General features: G+C 39.4%; 2 protein-coding genes across 2 annotated transcripts; one reads left to right on the forward strand and one right to left on the reverse strand.

The window, feature by feature from the left end:
• Window positions 1-3,927: 3,927 nt before the first annotated feature.
• On the forward strand, window positions 3,928-12,299 carry LOC308387805 (max-interacting protein 1-like). The gene is made up of 6 exons (XM_080868095.1): window positions 3,928-4,331; window positions 5,346-5,448; window positions 5,552-5,581; window positions 6,811-6,925; window positions 9,502-9,673; window positions 9,769-12,299. Exons 1-6 carry the CDS (start codon window positions 4,103-4,105, stop codon window positions 9,930-9,932), a joined length of 813 nt encoding a protein of 270 aa, XP_080724221.1. The 5' UTR covers window positions 3,928-4,102; the 3' UTR covers window positions 9,933-12,299.
• On the reverse strand, window positions 10,786-18,059 carry smndc1 (survival motor neuron domain containing 1). The gene is made up of 6 exons (XM_080868096.1): window positions 17,924-18,059; window positions 17,451-17,570; window positions 16,216-16,358; window positions 15,592-15,753; window positions 12,771-12,924; window positions 10,786-12,595 (listed from the first exon to the last, which is right to left on the reverse strand). The coding sequence occupies exons 2-6, from the start codon at window positions 17,568-17,570 to the stop codon at window positions 12,458-12,460; spliced, it is 717 nt and encodes a 238-aa protein (XP_080724222.1). The 5' UTR covers window positions 17,924-18,059; the 3' UTR covers window positions 10,786-12,457.
• Between the last annotated feature and the right edge of the window lie 1,587 nt (window positions 18,060-19,646).

Here is a 19,646-nt window from a genome sequence, read left to right on the forward strand (position 1 = left end):
ACTTCAAAACAAGCCCCGATCATCACCCCTCCACCACCTTGCTGTTTTGGTTCTCTCCAAGTGTCGAGCTGCGCAATAACCACATAACTCCACCTTGTTGTTGTGTATCCAAAAGCCATTGTTCCAGACATCTTATGAGTTGCTGACATGCAACTTTTTTAAAGGGTAGAGGCGTTCTCCTGGGAACTCCATAGCTTTTCATACAAACCACACTTTCATTTGTTTTCTTTTTGTACTTTCATGATCTTTAACATTTAACATGCTAACTGAAGCCTGCAGTGTAACTGAGTCCGAAATACACCTCTTGGGTTTTTGTTAGTTGTCTTGAAATTGTCTTATAACCCATCGGAGATTGTTCAGCGGCAACAATTGCTTCTCTAAGATCGTTAGCAACACAACCGACTGCTCCAGACCGTCAAACTGCCAAAAACGACTGTTTTTAGTGGAGGTGTTCATACTTACTAATTAGCAGCAGATAGCTCCTACTTTTAATTCCTATGGAAGAAGTAGGGGTGTGTTTAGTTTTTCATCAGTGCTAAATTTCAGCTCAGTTTTTTATAAATAAATAATTACAAGCCATAATATCTAATGTGTTGTTGTTCATGTGAGACTACATTGGTCACATTATAAGATCTGTTAAAAGCCAAGATATTTTCATGTCTCATTTAAAAGAGGTTGTACTTTCTTAATATGATTACTGCAGTTTATACTGTTAGCCAATTCTTCAAAAGTTAATCCATGTCTTTATACATCTGTTATCCATACTGTTGGCTAACAATTTTAACTGTTTATCAATACTCTTATTCAAACTGTGACTCTATAGCATTTAGCTAGCACTATAGAGTTTTGTTTTTATTATTTTATTTAGCCACATATGATTTTTATGTATTTATATTTTTGTTTATTAATTGCTCTAATAAAAGTATTTTCTAAATTTTGGATAAAGCATTTCTTTCTTTTAACTTTACTTTCACAGTTTCAACAGTTTATCCATGCTAATATTTTGCTATTTTAACTGGTTAGCCAAGATTTTTAGCAAACCATTTTAAATGCCTGGTTTACTTTTGGGAAACAATGTCAGGAACTTATTTATACTAGTGAACAATCTTAGCTAGTTATCCATAGTTTTAGCTTGCCATTTCATTTTAAAAAAATGTATTACTTATTTGTTTTTATGATTTCAGTCTTACTTTTAGCTGTTTCCTGGTTGCTTTTGTTAATTATGACCTTGATGCACAAACTTGTCTAGATCTACTTAATTCTATGATTAAATTGTAATTTTATGTTGTCTTTTAGTTAGCTGATCGCCTCTTCACAAACCTACTGGCTACTGCAGAAGTATGCACAAATACCCTGTGGAGTACTTACATGGGAATCAGTTAAACATGAGGAGATTTTTGATGTTGTTGGACAGTGATGCATCACAAAACTTGAACCATTTTCACCAGATGGAGTAACACCTCTTATATTAAATACATCTTGGGAACTGTTTACACAGCCTCTGCATCTAATTTCAAAAAACAAAAAGCGAGCTCCCCTAAAACAATATATTCTATTCAGAGATAATTGTGTGAAGCTGTATAATCAGCATTCAGCCATGATATGAATGGGCGTTGTCATAGTAATCCACTGAGAGGGGGGAGATGCAGAGACAAAGAGAGGATTTGGTGTCTCCAACAGGTGTTCATGTTGGGGGGGAGTGACAGGATCTGAACCTCCACCAAACCCCAAACCACACACACACACATCTCACCTTCTATGAGATGTAATAGGGAGAAAAGTTTTAAGGCAGTGCATTTAACTGTGTAAAACCACCACCAACAACAATAAAATTAGATAATTAAGAAAACATAAACATGATTTTAAGTTTAATGTAAAAACAAAGACTGATGGTTATTAAGAATAAATAAGGGGGGGGAAAGCTTGCCGCTGACCTCATCCACATCCTGACAGTGCTAAGGAGAGGACGGAGCAGGTGACACACGTCTGGTCTGCTTTATTGTCCTACTGTGACCTCGGGGCAAAGTGCAGCTATTGTTTTGAAACAACGGGAGACTGCTGTGGTACAATGGATAGTCTGAAAACATCATCTTAGCAGGGTAACATCAAATAGAGTCCCCTGCATTTAAAAAAATAAATAAATATATTTGCCTTTTTGACAACACCCAGAATGGATTATTCTCCCTTATGTGTGATTTTTGTCATGTTCTTTTTCATAAAAGCAAGCCTATACACACTCCAGCACTGTGTGACTTTGCCTCCTCTGTGACAACTGAGCCACTGGTGTAATCCTCAGGCTTTTCAGATTACTCCAGTTGGGGTCACATTCTACACCAACCTACAGCGGGTCAGCTTTCCACAGTCGCTATCAGTGTGCAGCACGCAGAATCAGTCTGCACGCAAGCTTCACAGCACAGATGAGTCTTTTCCTGGTAAAATGCTGTCAGTTTCCATCCCCCACTGAACTCTCTGTCCATGTCTCACTCTATTTGTGTGTCCTTTTGAGCATGTGCGTAGCAGTAGATGATGTCTGAGTGCACACTGGCGTTGTTGTTTTATATGCTAAACATGCTCCAGTAACAAAAGCCTTATTGCATATTAGGAGAGAAATATGCAGTGCCTATGAGTCAAAACAGACCTGTATTTGCAAGAATATGTGTCCCTGAAGTGTGCGTCACTGTTTCAGTGTCTATGTGAGAGGCCTCGCCAGGCTTATTAAAGCCTCTATGGGATGGTGTACTCTCTCACAGGCGTCCGTTACAGGCCAGACCACATCTGCAGCGGGCCAGCCATCTGCACCCATTGTCTCAGAGGCACAACACAGCCCTGCACGCATGGCTGGCCTTGTAAAGGCAGTCCCTTTCCCCCCTCTGTTCTCTTCCATTCCTCCCAGTGTGGGGCAAAATGACTTCTTAATCTCTCAAAAGGGACAACAGAAGTGGAGCATCAAGCTCGAAAAAGGTTCAATTTCAAGGTTAATTTTTGAAAATGGCAGATAACTTTAAAGTTTAGTAAAGTAAAGACATTTCTACACAAGGATTGGCTGTGCCTGTTCCTAAAAATCCTTTCACTTGTTTGCAACTTTCCTTTTAATCTCGATGTGAGTTTAGACTGCTTTGGAACCAGGAAAAGACACACAGAGGGGCTGAGGGGGGCAAACAATGAGATTATTAAATGCAAATAATGGCAAACAAACTGCACCTGAACTAATATGAGTTCATTTGATTTACGCCAAGAATCCCCCTCCCCACCTGCACTCCCCTGACAAAACTCAATTTTCCAATCCAGCAGGAAGTAAACGAATCACCTAAAATTATCACATCAAACACCTGAGTTGTACTGCATTCAATCGGCTTTCAAATGTCGCACAGGTATCTGTTTTTTGTGAGGATGGGATGACAACGCGGTGCAACATGAAAGCGACACAAGTAGCTCTCTAAACTGCTATCCCAGTGTACAAATGTGTAAAGATGTTAATTACAGAGCACATTTAAAAGCATGTGGGAATAGAGTGCGGTTCCAGCATTGAAGCAGGACCATGTGGGGCCCTTTAACAACACAAAAGCCCCAAGTGATTACATATTTATAACCAAGACCAACCCTGGCAGTTGTCCCCGGTATCCAGGTTGAACTATTGATTAGATCTGCCGTTTGATCTTAATGCTTTTTCACTTTTAAACTCTGTTCACATACATATTTAGAGATAACTGAATGCACATGGGAAAAGGAGCATTCGTCATAATTATCCAGTTTATGGCAGCTAAAATAATGCAGCTTTATTACAAATGAAAGCAGTCATTATTGCAGAATGTCACTGGACACAAGTGTGCTATTTGTTACTCTCTTGCAGTATTGATAATGAGGATTTATTATGGCACGGTTGACAATGAATGCAATGTGCATGCGTTAGTGGGAGGGATTATCCACCAAGTAGGGCAAGTGGCTGAGGCTAAGGACTGCAATTCCATCCAGCCTAGTTCATTTCAGTCATCCGCTCAGCGCACAGACGGAACAAGGAGAGCAATTTCAGCATTGCGTATTTGTCAAAGCCCCCCCCAAAAGCCTAAAGTTTAAAAAAAGAAACAAAGAAAGAACAGAAAAAATGGTAAAGTACATGAGACATCACAGCGAGCTGAAACCCGAAGAGGTCATGTCGGAGTCTGATGCGTCCATGGACCAGCAGGATTTCGGAGAGATGTCCGACTATTCTTTCAGCGACGTTATATACTCCAAATGTTCCGCAATGGACCAAATCGGCACTTTTATGAAGAACGTGCAAGTGCTGCTCGATGCAGCCAATTACATTGAAAACATTGAGAAGAACAACGGAAGTAAGTAAACACGGGCTGCAGGGGATATTAACACGTAATGCGCCGAGCAGACAACAATAGAGGCGAAGGCGACAAAAGACGCGCAGCCCGACAGCAGCCCGTCATGTTTTACCTGCTACTGGGAAACCGTGCCGTCTCAATCGGCCTCACTCTTATCCTGCGTAATATGACCACTCGAAGAACTCCAGAAATCACCGAAATTTGGAAGTCGGGAAACAATCGCATAGCGGAGACAGCCTCGCAACAATAGCCTTGCAGCGATCCGCTCCCATTAAAACCGGTGTTTTTGCAGACCGTGGGAGACGCAGCCCGGCTCATAACGCACGGTTCAGTGTATTCATTATATGAACTAGCACAGCCATGCATGTGTGCGCATTTACGTTCATACATGTAGACGTTTATGACACGAGACATCCAGTTTATACTTTTTTTTTTCTATCATTCCCTCACAGCTAATTTTAAGATTGCGCTCCTAAAATATCATATCCACTCGGAAATCTCGCATTTACGCCCTCTCTGATCTAGACTGCAATGTGGGTTTTTTAATTTCCAATGAAAATTCCTAATTCGAAATCCAACTGCGGGTTTGCTCGGCCAGCATCTGCTTCCTTGTATGTGTTGTTCACATGGTTTCCACATGGAACAAATTGCAAAGTTCTCATTGGTCAGGATCCATGTTTCCAACGCGAGTGTCACTGCAGTTGACCAATCGCGTGCAGGATTGTGTCTGGCGAGGTTTCTGGGAACAGTAGTTCTTGTGTGATTTGTTAAATTCTTCTCGCTTGAGAGCTGTTTCCAAGCGTTTGCTCTTCAGTCTGGACTGTTCTTGATAAGTTTAAATTGACTTGCTCTAAATGAAACTATATGTATATATGCATGGACATTTTTTAAGGTGTGCTTGTGCATTGCACCGAATTTTAGTCATTCCAAGGATGTGTTGCCATTGCTCAAATCCAACCATCTTCTTCCTTGTAGCATATTTAATCCTCTTTATCTTTTTTCTTCTATCACCAGAATGTGAGCACGGGTATGCTTCAACATACCCCGCAACCCAGATTTCACTTCAACAGAAACAACGCAAATTAAAGAACAGGAAACTGGACAATATTCACAATAGGTAGGTTAAAGTGTGGAAATATATTTATATGCATATGCTGTATTTTGCATATTTAAGCCATGTGACCGTTCTGGTTATATATTTATATACCTATTTCCAACAGGTCGGCACACAATGAACTGGAAAAGAACAGGTGAGTGAAAAATCACAGAGGAGGTCACTTATATGCATGTTTAGGTTATAAACACATAATGCAGACAGGTGAAGACTGCACTAAAGAGGGTAAAATAAAGACAATGAAATATTGCGAGTCATACTTCCTTCGTTGCTACCTATGCATAACAAGTTGACTGTGAGGATGAAGGATGGAAAAAAACCCAACAACACGCCCATAGTTGTTAATCGTCTGTGGCAGTTTATCTCAACAGTCGGTTGTTTCGAAATGGAGCTTCAAACTGTTTGCATATCTAAGTCATATGCTAAATATGTTGGCCATGCATTTTCAACATGACTCGCACCAGAGTCAGCATGGTATCATCATGGGATTATAAAAAAAGACCTTTTTATCAACAACTCTGATATTTCATGAGTTGTGTGTGATAGGAGAGTGCGTTTTGCGAGGCAAATATAAGGGAGATGTAAGCAGCACTGTTCCTAGAGGACGTGCAGACATTTCCCCAGTCAGCAAATGGGAACCATCTGTTTCCAGACAACAGGGCTCCTTCGTGAGAGATTCTCAGCTGCAGGTCTAACTGCAGCTTGCGTCTGTAGCTCCAGGATGAGGCAGCCTCTGCTCTGAAACAAATGTCAGGACACATTTATCCTAAAATTAAATGCCCAGCCATGTGTGACATATTCTCACTTTAAATGATAAATGAAAAGAGGAAGAGAGCATCTTCAAGAAGGCTCATAAAGGACTGTTTTCTATTACAAAATGGTGGCCAATGCAGAAGAAAAGAGATGACATCATGACTTGACCTACATTTTACACCATTTTTTTGAAAGGATAGTGAGTGTCCTTTGCCAGTTTCTGCATTCATTCAGACCACAGGCTCAGAGGCTTTGGTGGATCAGAAATAGAATATCAGGCTGACCTCGGCAGTTTTTAAATCTGGGACCAGACAGATCCATATTTAATTGTAAGGGAGTCAGATGGCATAGCTTATGAGCAAAAGGGATAAACAGATAAAGTGCCAGGATCCATTAACACTTACATCACTCATCATCCTGAATAGAATTGATGAGGAACAATCAAGTAGTTTTTGCTTTTTCTAATAAGATACAAATCAAATTGGATGAGGAGGTAATAATCTGACCGGATGAGGATCAGTGCAAATGAATAGATTACTGTGCAAATTCATCAGTCAGTTTTCTGTTCATGTATTATGTTGAATAATGCAGATTGCTCTATGTCATTTACAGGCGAGCACATCTTCGTCTGTGCTTGGAGAGGTTGAAGTCCCTCATTCCTCTGGGACCAGACTGTAGTCGGCATACCACTCTGGGACTGCTCAACAAGGCCAAAGCACATATCAAGGTGTGGTAGTCTAAGGGAGGAGTGTGGCGCTGTAATGGGACTAAGAGCTGATTTCCTCTCAAAAGTAGTAATGCAACCATACTGACATCGAGCTTTTTCTGCCTGACTGCCGACGTGTTAATAGTTTGGTTAATATCGTTTTGGGAAAGCAGCAGCAACAAGATAACCGTTTAGTCAACATGCCGAAAAAGGCCTTATTCACAGCAGGGGCTTTGACTTGTCGTAGCACGAAAAACACAGGTGATACTAATAACATAATGTGTCCCAGCAAGCCATAGCGGTGTGACAGCGAGCCAGCATGAACTGGCCTGAAATCAAACAGAACTGTCTGCTGTGTTTCTGCATAGTGGTGAGATTCAAAGGCCTGGATACAGGCAAAGTGTGACTAAGAGCAGGACCCTGAAACCAAAGCAACTAAATTCAGTCATGGGTAATTATCAGTAAAAAAAAAAGAATAATAAAAGAAAAAGAAAAGGCCTGTTGCTGTCAACAGCAGTGCCGGCATTCTGTTTACAGCAAATTGCTTTGTATATTGGCTCAAACAGGGGGAGAGAGCTGTGTTATTTCCAGCAGCCGCTGCAGGATGAAAAGGTTTGATTTTAATTGTAACTGACTCAGTTCAAACACTAGGAAAGGAGAAGATACGACTAGATAAACACAACATTTATCATAAACTGGCAATAAAGCAACGCTAAATGCTTGCGCGCTTATGGTTTACATGTAAAGTAGGGATTTTTCAAGCAGAGTCACTTTTCCCAGAACCCCGAGATGATTGGACCTTAAGGCAGCTGCTGTGTGGTTGTTTGAGTTTTTCTTCCCCTTTGAAAAAATCTCCCTGGGGATGTTTGCAGGGCTCACTTTTGCAAGGTTTTGAGCCTTGGTAAGTCTTTGATTAGAACTTGTGTCTTTAACACTGCAGGATAACATCAGAATGGGACACTTAACCTTGGACTTAGGAGCACTGCAGCTATCCTGCTATTAAAACTAGTTGACTGACTGAACTAAAAGAGACTTAAAGATTTCAAACATTCAATGCAATGGCTCCCCTGAGTACAGCAAGCAAACTCAGATCAAACTTTGGTGGAAAGATTGGTGCTGTTTTTTTGCCCCGTCTGTACAGTTTCCAGCTGTGAGCAACAGCTAAAGAATGACTAAAGGCTACAATATGAAAGCAATCCTGGCTTGGCAACAGACTCTGAGAGTTTATCACAGTCGGGGTTAGTGAGTAAAGTACCTAAGATGTCAGCTGTTGACTTTGGACTTGCCTGTTTCACATCCAGGAAATGAGGCTTTTGAATGCTGCTGCTTTGTATTTTTGGAACCAGGGGTTGTGCAGTACAATAAAAGGTGGAGCAGGTGCAGCCAATAATAAGCTCTGTTGAGCTGCAGAGAGAAAGGCTAGCACTACTGTCACTTATGTGGAGGCTCCATTATACCAAATTCAATTATACAAACACACAAGTCTATTTAAACGTTACTCAGAACTAGCAGGTCAAAAGTCTTACCCTTCATAATATAATACCACAAATACATTTTTGTCATATTTATGTAAAATGAAGCAGGTGTCACAGCCAAATAAATCTTTATTTATATTTCAAGCTAATATGTCCCAAATGCTTATTATCTTAACAATATAATAGGGGACATTACATGAAATGTAATACACAGCTTTTGCCAATAGGAAAAGCTGTCCTTTTTCAATGAATTACTTTCCCCCAAAATCACTGTTCATTTTACACATTCTGCCACTTGGAACTATAAATGTGCAGCTGTGGAGAAATTACATTAGTTTCAATGTACACATAAGCAGCAAATCTTGTTCAACTGCTGGTTTGTGTGCAAATTATCCAGACTGTGCTGCTATAGTTCCATACATGAGCTTTGATTCATGGGACAACTGGGCGTAATGACCGGGATTATGTGATCTTATATCCGTATAATTACAGAGGTTCATAATTGAATTTCAGGACTTTGGTTATTTCTTAGCTTAACAGCTACAATTGCAGTAAACAACTTAAAGTACACCCATCCAACAAAAACTACTGGAAATCATAAGTGGACCTAAACTGGACTGGAGTCCAAGTTGGCGAAGGTTAAATGCATAAATTAAAACTAAGAGGGCCAAAAGCAAAACGCTCTTGTCCAAAGCAGGACGGGGTGACCTTTAGATTCATTTGTATAGCGAAGCTCATAAAATGAATTCTCTTCCTTCTCCATCCAGCCATATTTCACTTTTATCCACCACACACAGGCACCATCTATTCCCTTAGATCCCATCCAGCAACTTGCTGTCACTGTGTTAAATAATTTATTGGAAATATCGCATTTTACAGCAGCCATATATATGTACATATTACCACATTATCAACTCGCTGCATACATGAGAATTCTGCCATGCTTTCCATATTATGTTAAACATGAGGAACATTTACAGAGGTGTAGTGATAACGATATCTTTGAAAATGCTTTTTGAAAACACTGACTGGGATGGTTAAGAACCTCACAGATCGCCTGACATTGTTGTTAGGTTTCTGCATAATGCAGTGCTTTTAATTCTTACTCGTGCCACTTTTTAGAAACTTGAAGAGATAGACCGGAGGAGTCAGCACCAGCTGGAGACCTTAGAGAGGGAGCAAAGGCACCTGCAGAGGCAGCTAGCTCTGCTGCAGACCCACGGAGAGTGGGAGCGCGTTCGTACGGACAGCCTGGGTTCCCGCATGGACTCTGATCGCTCAGAGTCTGACAGAGGTTAGTACTTGCACTAAAGGCTTCATTTCATTTCAAATGCAGAGACTGATTTGTATTCATTGGCTTTTTTTATGTGTCTGTGTGTGTTTGAGCAGAGGAAATTGAAGTTGATGTGGAAAGCACTGAGTTCTCCCATGGAGAAATGGACAGTGTAAGCACCAGTGGTGCAAGCGACCTGGATGACCATAGCAGCCGGCAGAGCTCCGCCAGTGATGAGGGCTACTCCACTTGCAGCCTGAAACTGGCCTTTTCTGCTTAAAGCACCAGCCTATACTTTCATTAAGCTGCAGTCTTTTATGGCTTTTACCTGTCAAAGTACCAGCCTACAGCTCCAGTCTCCCTTACCGTTTAGCTAATCTGTCATCAGAAGAACCAGCCCCTATCCTATCTTTACCTGACAAATGAAACATCTCCACCCAAGAACCAGCCTTAAGTTCAGCTCAAGTCTGAAAGTCTAAAACAGTCTCCTTCCAAAAACCAAGCGGCTCCAATTTACACAACCACAAATCTCCAGCAATATACGGTTTCCTTACTTTAAAAGATGACTTAATCAATCACCCGAATGTCCCTTTACCCATTACCAGCTTGAAGCCGCCATACCTGCACTTGATAGTGATCCTTTAGAGGACCCATGAATGCACCTGTGTCAAACACTAAAGGCTAAACTGTACCTTTAGTGAAGTTGATCCTCAGAAACCAGCAAAACAGACAAAAAATCCCAAATACCAGCTAGAAACTCACCATTGGGAACGTTCGCTCCATTGCCTTGTAAAAACAAAAAAAACATGGCCCTTTTTCTTTGGATAATGTATCCAGATAGCACTTCTTGTCAGTGTCCAAGTCAGAGGAAAGGGCTAAAATGTCTGCATTCCAAAATGTTTATCATACTTCTATAACCTCTGCTTTAGGACCCACCAACATCATCGATCCATGTGGCGTCCCTCTTCTTAAGTGACATACAGTCAGATACAGAGAGGTGGTGCAGTCCACCCTTGTTATTCTAATTTATTTTGCATATAATATTTATTTTTGGTATATTTAATTGTACTGTAGCTAGGTCTTGGTCATGCTTGAATGGGAAAAAAAACCCTTGCTGTTAAATTCTTTTATTATTTTGTTTCTAAATGTTTACCAAACTTACATGATGTAAAATCCCCACTGAAGCAGTGCTAGTTTAATGCATTACTCGAAATGCTTTCACACTGTGCGTGAATTAAATTTTTTTTAGACAGTAATAAGCTATCCCGCACTTGTCCAAGCACAAAGCTCAAGCAATAATGCCTCTAGTTTTAATAGATCTTCAGTGTTGGCTGGGTTTAGCACATTATTCTGTCCGTCCAACTCCAAATTATAGTTTTCCACTTGCTCCAGCGGTAGTACCAGCTATTCATAATCAACAGTGAAATGATTGTAATGGACTCGAAACGCTATGGTGCATGTGTATTTGAATGTAGCCTTTCTAATCATGTTGTAATGTGCTTTGGATTGAGTCTTACAACCATGTGTGTAGCATGAACCACATAAACACCACAGATTTTGGTTTGTACTTCATTGTTTAACTTTTTTGTTTGTATCGTAGCAGAAAAAGCTAAAATCCTTGAAATCTGGAGACTTGATAATTTGATGTGTATTTGACGCAAAGAATTGCACTGCTGAGCTATTCAAATCCATGAAACCAAATGAGACCATTTATCTGCATTCTTCTGATCCAGTTTCTAAGTAGATCACCACCAAATTGTGTCTTAAAGTGGGTATATGACTCTTGCACCTGTAACCCCCAACATGTTTGGGAAACTATAAAATGCACTATGAAAATGACTTTTGTTAAGGAAGTACGTTGAAGCACACCCCCAGAATGTTTTTCTTGTGCTTAATCAGCCATCCAAGGTGACTTTTTTGCAAAACATGTGCTGCTGGTCCCCTGCTTTGTTACAGTTCCTGATAACTACCCTTGAAATCTTAATAAACCTCTACACAGAAAAACCCCAATCCTGTCTATTTTAATCCCTACTTTTAACGTTCAATAAAGTCATAAGAGTTGTATTAAAACAGAGCAAGTTTCACATGCAAGTCAGGTCTGTGGTGTAGCCAGTTTGCCAATGTTGAGCATCTAACATGAGAAAAGAGAAAAAAATAAAAAAAATCATGTTACTCAAATGAGAAAATTGGTTGTATTCACAGCTGCAACCTGATGTTGACGACATCGCTTTGCCACCACCTACAGGACCTGACGGGGCCACGACTAAAATACACTGCTGAGATGGTGAAATGATGTAAAGGATCAAATCTTTAAAAACTGAAAACAATGTTTATTTCACTGTTATATGTACATGAGGGAAAACTTAAATTCAGCCAACTCAAAATCAACACCATTATTAATTCAGACTTTCCTAGAACACGTTAATGTTTAAAATCCAGCCTCAAATGCAAAAACCACATCTACAGGCGCATGTTTATAAATAAAACAGATGGTATTTGGCCTCAGTGGACAAACCACAAACTCTATGGCTTTTCTAAAACACCATTTCCTTTTCTTACATAATAGATGACCTTGCTCCAATGGAGGGCAAGTCCCTCATATGGATTGTATTTGTTGTGCCTAACAATAATAATAATAATAATAATATATATATATGAAACTACAACAATATTTCAAAACATTGGTGTGCAAGCACTTACTTTCAAAGCTTACTTTACTCGAGAAACTTAAATCATGTATAAACACAATGGAAAGCACTGATACAGCTAGTATACAGTGGACTATTATGTACAGGTCATATCAGGTCATTGTGGCATTAGATGTCTGACATTGTATTTGGACGTGTCATGGTACTGGGTCATAGGCTTGTCTGCAATACCACACGTTCCCACTCCCACCTTGCCGTTGACGCTTTCTGGAGATGCAAATATGCTCCTCTTCACCTAGAATAAACAAAAGCACATGGAAATCAACATTAGTAGCTGTTGCAACAATGTAGTACTGGAAAATTTGTATTAATTATGCATTACAAAGAACTTAACAGTAACCTATGGACACATGTCACTAGTTTCAAGCCGATATCTTGGTTTTCTAACACTAGCCTTAAAAATAACTTACCTGGCCTTTCTTGTTCTTTGAGTAGGCTTTGTTGTTGAACTGCTGCCACTTTGACTTTTGCTCCTCTCGTTCTTGCTCCAGCTCCTTCATCCTCTGTACCTTCTTCTGAGCTTTCTTCTTTTTATACTCCCTCTGCTCTGCTATCTGCTCTTTCCTAGAGAGAGAGAGAGAGAGAGAGAGAGAGAGAGAGAGAGAGAGAGAGAGAGAGAGAGAGAGAGAGAGAGAGAGAGAGAGAGAGAGAGAGAGTCAATACAGATTCCCCCGATTCTAATTTTCTTTCTCAGAATTGTAACTGACAGCATTTACACAGAAAAAATAAAATTTTCTCCAACACAAAACATATTTCATAATAAAGAGCTTATTAGATGGGGAGAATTTTCCTTTAACTGCTGTAAATTAAGGGTTGTTTTCTCACTTTATTGAAAATAAAGTGCTCTGCTACTGGAAAGCGGTACAAAAAGAATTAACTGTGTGTTGCTGTACACCCAACTGAATCTGACAGATTTTACCTTACCAGCCAAAAGCAGGTGCAGCAGATCTATTCAGCAAAAGACTTTCAGATACTTGCATCATTTTACAATGTGCCTATAAATTTGCCTGGTAGCAGGACACTGTCCCTTTTCTTGTTTATATTCATCTCCACCATTTTCCTTTTAACAGCTTAAATCCCTTGCTCTTGCTGAGACTGCTGTCTTGTGGCTGGCTTTGAGTCCTTGATACTTTGAGCTACTTTCCCTCTGTTAATTTCTTTAGTGTCCACATTTAGCTGTCTGATTAGGTTTGTTGTTACAAAGGTTTTCACAGCGGTCTTTGGCAAACTTACTTCCAAGCTTTGTTAGCATATGGCTGTGACTGCAGAAGTGACTATTTGTCTGCGCTGCTGTGCGCAAGTTGTGTATGATTGAAGCAGACCAGTTCTTAATCAGCCATATGACCAATTAATGACGACTCCAGAACAAGAATACTGGAAATTTGCCAGTTCCGGTCCCTCGAATTTTAGCCCTCGTTTATAGAAACAATCTTATTTTTCTACTTTCTTCTTTATTAGTAGAGATTGATGTGTTTCTACTAATAAAGCTAATTGCTACAGATATATGCACTGTTTTAAACTGATGGTTAAATAAGAAACTTTTTTTCATGGATAATAGTAGAATTTCCTATTGTCTTCTTATAATAATAATAATAATAATAATAATAATGGTTTGCATTTATATAGCGCTTCTCTAGACACTCAAAGTGCTTTACAATTCCACTATTCATTCACTCTCACATTCACACACTGATGGAGGCAAACCACAGTTGTAGCCACAGCTGCCCTGGGGCAGACTGACAGAAGTGAGGCTGCTATATCGCGTCATCGGCCCCTCTGGCCAACACCAGTAGGCGGTAGGGTGAAGTGTCTTGCCCAAGGACACAACAACCAGCTACAGACAGAGTTTGGGATCGAACCGGCAACCTTCCGGTTACAAGATGAGCTTCCAGACCCAACCCCCTGAACCACGGTCATTATCAGGGAATGATAATTCCCTGAACCACGGTCACCCCCGTCATCATCATCATCATCATCATCATCATCATTATTATTATTATTATTATTATTATTATTATCATCATCATCATCATCAATAATTAATTTTATCTGAAAAGGTAACATGTACAATATTAACAAAATGTTGCCATTCCAGGCATTGTACCAGAGTTAGCTTAAGCTAATTTGCATATGTAGTCCCACTTTACCCATTTTATAGACTAATTAGTGTGCGCAGGCCTCTGCTACCGATTTGTACTTGCACCTGTTTCTCATCCTGCCTTCAAAAACAACTGACTGGACCGCTTCAGTCCCACGGTCCAGTCAAGCGTCAACACTAATTGCCGCAGCTGCTTTAGGGCTGCTAAGCTATCATTTTAGGTTCCTATAATTTACTGTTAGCAGTTTGCTGCCCTTTTTCATTGCTCTGTACGGTTGATGCAAAAGTTACCCATAGCTTGATAGTAAAATTCTATATTGTTTTTTCCTAACAAACTTTTTTTCTAATGGCGCTACATCCTTTTGTGTTAAGTAGCATGCAGTTAAGTTTAATTTTGTTATTTTCTTTTAATAAGATTAGCTAAACCAGACCTTCCCAAAGTGTGGGGCCCGGCGTGGTATGAAAAGGAAAAAAAAAACAAAACAACGCTTGGACACTGCTAGTACGGGGCGCCCACAGAAACGCAAAGCAGGAGATGAAGCATCGCTGAATATGTTTCCAAACCAACTTCATTCTTAGCCAAAGACTAGAAAATATGGTGAAGCATATCTACCCTTTCGTTTCACCTGCACAAGTGCTAAGGTAGGTCTCAACGGCAGAATTGGTTTCCCTTGCGTCGGGAGCACGCGCTGGGCTCTTCAAATCACAGACAAACAGTATCCCACATTCTTGATTTTTAGTTCACAAACACTTGTTGTAATGACTAACTACTCTGGACATTTTGGAGATGTTAGCTCTTTATACAGTAAAGTTACAGCGGGATACAAATAATATCAGGCTCATCCTGCCACGATTTGTTCCCCCTGTCTATTCTTGTAAAACAAAGGGGGGCCCAGCAAAAAAAAGTTTGGGAACCACTGAGCTAAGCTAAGTTCGGCTTCAATCACTTTGAGTTATGCAGCACCAATTCTTCAAAGTTCTTGTGTTGTTAGTTCTAAAGCTTTAAATCATTTAATTGTGTCTCAATTGTCCGTATGGTTGATTACAGTTGTTCCCATTCCTGTCCTTGATTTAAGTTCAGTTTTATATGCACAGAGTTTCATTGAGTGAGTTAGAGAAGAGTTTGTTCATACCTCGACTTTGGCTTCATACTCCCATCCTCCTCCAAAAGCTTTCCTTCCTCTACTGCCTTGAGGTTCTGTAGAGGAATCACTTCAGCATTCCCATATCCAGTGAAGGTAACGGCTGCAGTGCCGTTGTCTCGGTCTATCTCCTCAATCTCCGCTTCATAAATCCTGCAAAAAAATCCCGTCTGTAAGCAGGTGAGTATGAGCCAAATACGCCAGGTCTACTTTATAAGTAAAGCCTAAAACTAACATATAATCTGTCTGTTAAATACAACTACACATCTTACACCATTTTCCATTTTTACAATATATATTTATAAAAAAAAAACTGTACACTTGTTTCCTTGAACATGGCTAAATGTGTGGATTTAAATCTAAAATTGTTGCTTATAATATTGTTTTTACAATGCTGTCCCATATCAGTATAAATAATCTCATTTCCTTGACTCACTGAACAAGTACAGTTGGAAATGTAGGTATTTGACATGTGCGACTAACATGCATCTACAAAAATAATAAAGTAAATAATAAAACAGCTACTACAAATCAGATGAGGGTTTAAATTGCAGCGCTATAAAAAGTATGTGGACACACATAATGTTTTCATTTAAAGAGGCTGCTGACACTCACTGTCCGTCCTGACTCCACATAGCCAGACACTTGTCTCCCACTTTCCAGCCATGCTTCACAGGAACTGTGTCCGAGCCACTTGTTTTGGCAACAGTCTCTGCCGGCTGTGAGGTCAGGAGGTCTTTTGTCAAATCAATGACTTCCTGCAAAATACATAAAAGGAAATCAGATTTTCATTCTCCATCAGAAAATATAGTTAACAGTAACAAGTCGCTGCAGTTGTAACAATAAAAAGAGAGTGACAGAAAGTGCAAAAGTATCATAATATAAATCACTGTGGCACGCCCCACAATTAAGGTTTAAAACATTAATCAGTTAAGGAAATCAAGCTCAACTGTAAAGACAGTCAGACAGAACTTTAAAACATTAAAATAGGAATAACACAAAATATTGTCTTTTGAAACATTTCAGTTTCCTACAAGTTGGAATGCATGCTATTGGTGTAATTTGTTAAATGGGATATTCTCCACATAGGATAAAACCTTATCAGGAGATCATCGGTTCTTTTCCACAACACAACATCAGTCCACACACTAGGGAGCGTCAAATTATTTTTTTTATATATATATATCCGATGTTATTCCCGGGATCTGCTGGAGCCACTCGCCTAGCTTGTGAGTGAGTGAGTGAGTGAGTGAGTGAGTGAGTATGTATGTGAGTATGTATGTGAGTATGTATGTATGTATATATATATATATATATATATATATATATATATATATATATATATATACACACACACATACTCCCAAGCTAGGCGAGTGGCTCCAGCAGATCCCGGGAATAACATCGGAGATCTCTGTCCAGAAGAGCGCAGTCCTGGGAACAGCTAAGATACTGCGCAGGACCCTCAAGCTCCCAGGCCTCTGGTAGAGGACCCGAGCTTGAAGGATAAACCGCCCGCAGGGGCGTGCTGGGTGTTTTTGTTTGTGTTTGTGTGTGTGTGTGTGTGTGTGTATATAGTAAGTATTATTGTAAGTATTTAAACTGTTGTAAATGACTTGAACTATAATCTGTGAAACATCTCTCCTGAATGATAGCAAATAATTTTGAGTCAGAAACAACATTATATAAATTATTTTTTTTTACACAGTGTTTTTTTTTTTCATTTATTCAAAACTTATAAATAATTCATTTATGTTTTCGTTGTGTTACTTTAAAAGTAACAGCAACACATCACTTGCTCACCTTGCTTTAAAAGAAGCAATTGTCTACTATGAGTAAATTAAACAAACCTGTAAGTCTTTTTGGAGTTTAAGAAGGTCTTCATTGTCTGGATCAGTAGATAGAGCGACTTCAACTTGCTGCAGCTGGGCTTTGTAGTTGCTCAACTGTTTAACCAAGTCCTCCGACATCTGTGTTGACAAAACAGGGAAAATGGCTACTTGCGTTAGCACAAATCCTATAATTCAGTGACAAACGGAATAAATATGCGTGCTAGCCTGGATTAGGCATATGCCGAATGTACAAACTTCTAACGTAGGCTGTGTAAAACCCGTAACGAGTGAAAGCTGTGTCACAAAAATACTAAAGACCATGATTTACGTTTTGTCTCATATAGCATCCGCGCTAACATGGCGCTAAACGATTAGCAAGCAGGGTTCCCTTGGCCCTAAAATTGCGTAAATTTAACGTACGTCGGCTAATGCTAACTATAAGCGGCACACTGGTTGAGAGACAAAAATAACAGATTACTGTGTAATCTTACCTCAATATCAATACTCTTTGCCGATAAATATAGTAAGCATTCAACTCTAAACCTGATATCTTTGTTCAAAATGCCTGCTTAAAAAGAAAGAACAGTCCACTCTCTGTACTTCCGTCGCGGACAACCAGCCGGAAACACATTGAACACGCTCTCGCGATAACAGATGGGCTCTGATGTCGCCAGCGCCCCTGACGGTGGTAATAATATTGTCTCTTTGCATATTACAAGTGAACCATACCCTTATCCTATAGGATGAAGATTATAAAATAAAAGCTTAAATATTTTGGAGACTCCAAGGGTAAAACGATAAATCAAAAGATTGTTTAATTCAAATACGAATCAGGTCCACAACAGAAAAACTGAACTTCCTACAACTCACATACTATGTATTATGTAGGGATGCATTTTTGTAAAAAGTTTATATATGCTCATAATGGGCATGAATGTCACGATAATTTGTGGCTTTAAATCTTTGATATCTTTGATCAGTCCTTTTTCCAGAGTGGAATGATTCTGTTGATCCTAAAGACTTTAAAAAACAAAAACAATAATTGGCTGCACAAGTTTGAATTTCTCACATTCTTACAGCATTTCTCTAAACCAAATGGGGTCAAGATTATACACCCAGATTCAAAAATACAAGCAAACTCATTTAAATCCTTTAATAAGTGGTGCTCTGTTCTACAATATATTTTAACTTGACAAGGCCAAGCCCTATTAACCTTTTATTAGTGATCATGATTGACTAAAACTTGGTAGTTTCTGTTTGCCAGCATAAAAAGGATTTGTTTGACAGCATTCATTGGACAGAGCAATACTCAGAACAATGGTAAAGTCCAAGAAACTCAGTAAAGATCTAAGAAGGAGAATTGTAGATTTTTGCAAGTTGGGAAAGTCTCTTGGAGCCATTTGTAAATAACTGCAGATTTCAAGATCATCAATTCAGACAATTTTACAATTTTAAGTACAAGTTATTCAGCTCATGACCACTTTGCCAAGGTGTGGAAAATGGTTCAAATTGTCACCTCAGATGAGAGGAAATTGGTTAGACTGTTCAGGAATGACCCAGGAATCACCAAAGTTCAAGCCATGAGGTCAAACCTAAGAAAACTGTACCAGCTGTCAAGCATGGTGGTGTTACCATCATGCTCTGGGATAGTTTTGCTGCCAGTGGTAATGGTATATTGTGACTGGAATAATAAAAATGGGGACTACTTCCAAATTCTACAACTTTACCTCAAACCAACAGCTAGAGCGTTGAAACTTGGGCACAATTTGAGGGTTCCAAAAGGACAATGATCCCAAATACACATCAAAACTGGTTTAGATTGAGAATAGAATAGAATAGAATAGAATAGAATAGAATAGAATAGAATAGAATAGAATAGTCATTGAAGATGTACAACAAAATTGTGGGTGCTTTACACCAACTCTGATGAAACAAAATAAAGCTGGCTTCATTATTCTGACCTTCCCAAAGCCTATGGCTTTGGCTACTAAAAGCATCTGGTCGAGGTGCAACATCCTAAGAGACATTTAACCAGATATTAGACCATCATAGACGTTATGACGATGCAGATGTTAAATATTAATATTAACAATAATTCAGTGTCCAACAACCCTGTTAACAACCCTCAGGTCAGTGGATCAGAGTTTAATGGCCCATGTACATATTTATTGGCTTTTGAAAAAAAAGCTTGTATTTCTATATTTTTAAATATGA

Source organism: Rhamphochromis sp. 'chilingali', assembly GCF_963969265.1.
Source record: "Rhamphochromis sp. 'chilingali' genome assembly, chromosome: 20".
NCBI lineage: Eukaryota > Metazoa > Chordata > Actinopteri > Cichliformes > Cichlidae > Rhamphochromis > Rhamphochromis sp. 'chilingali'.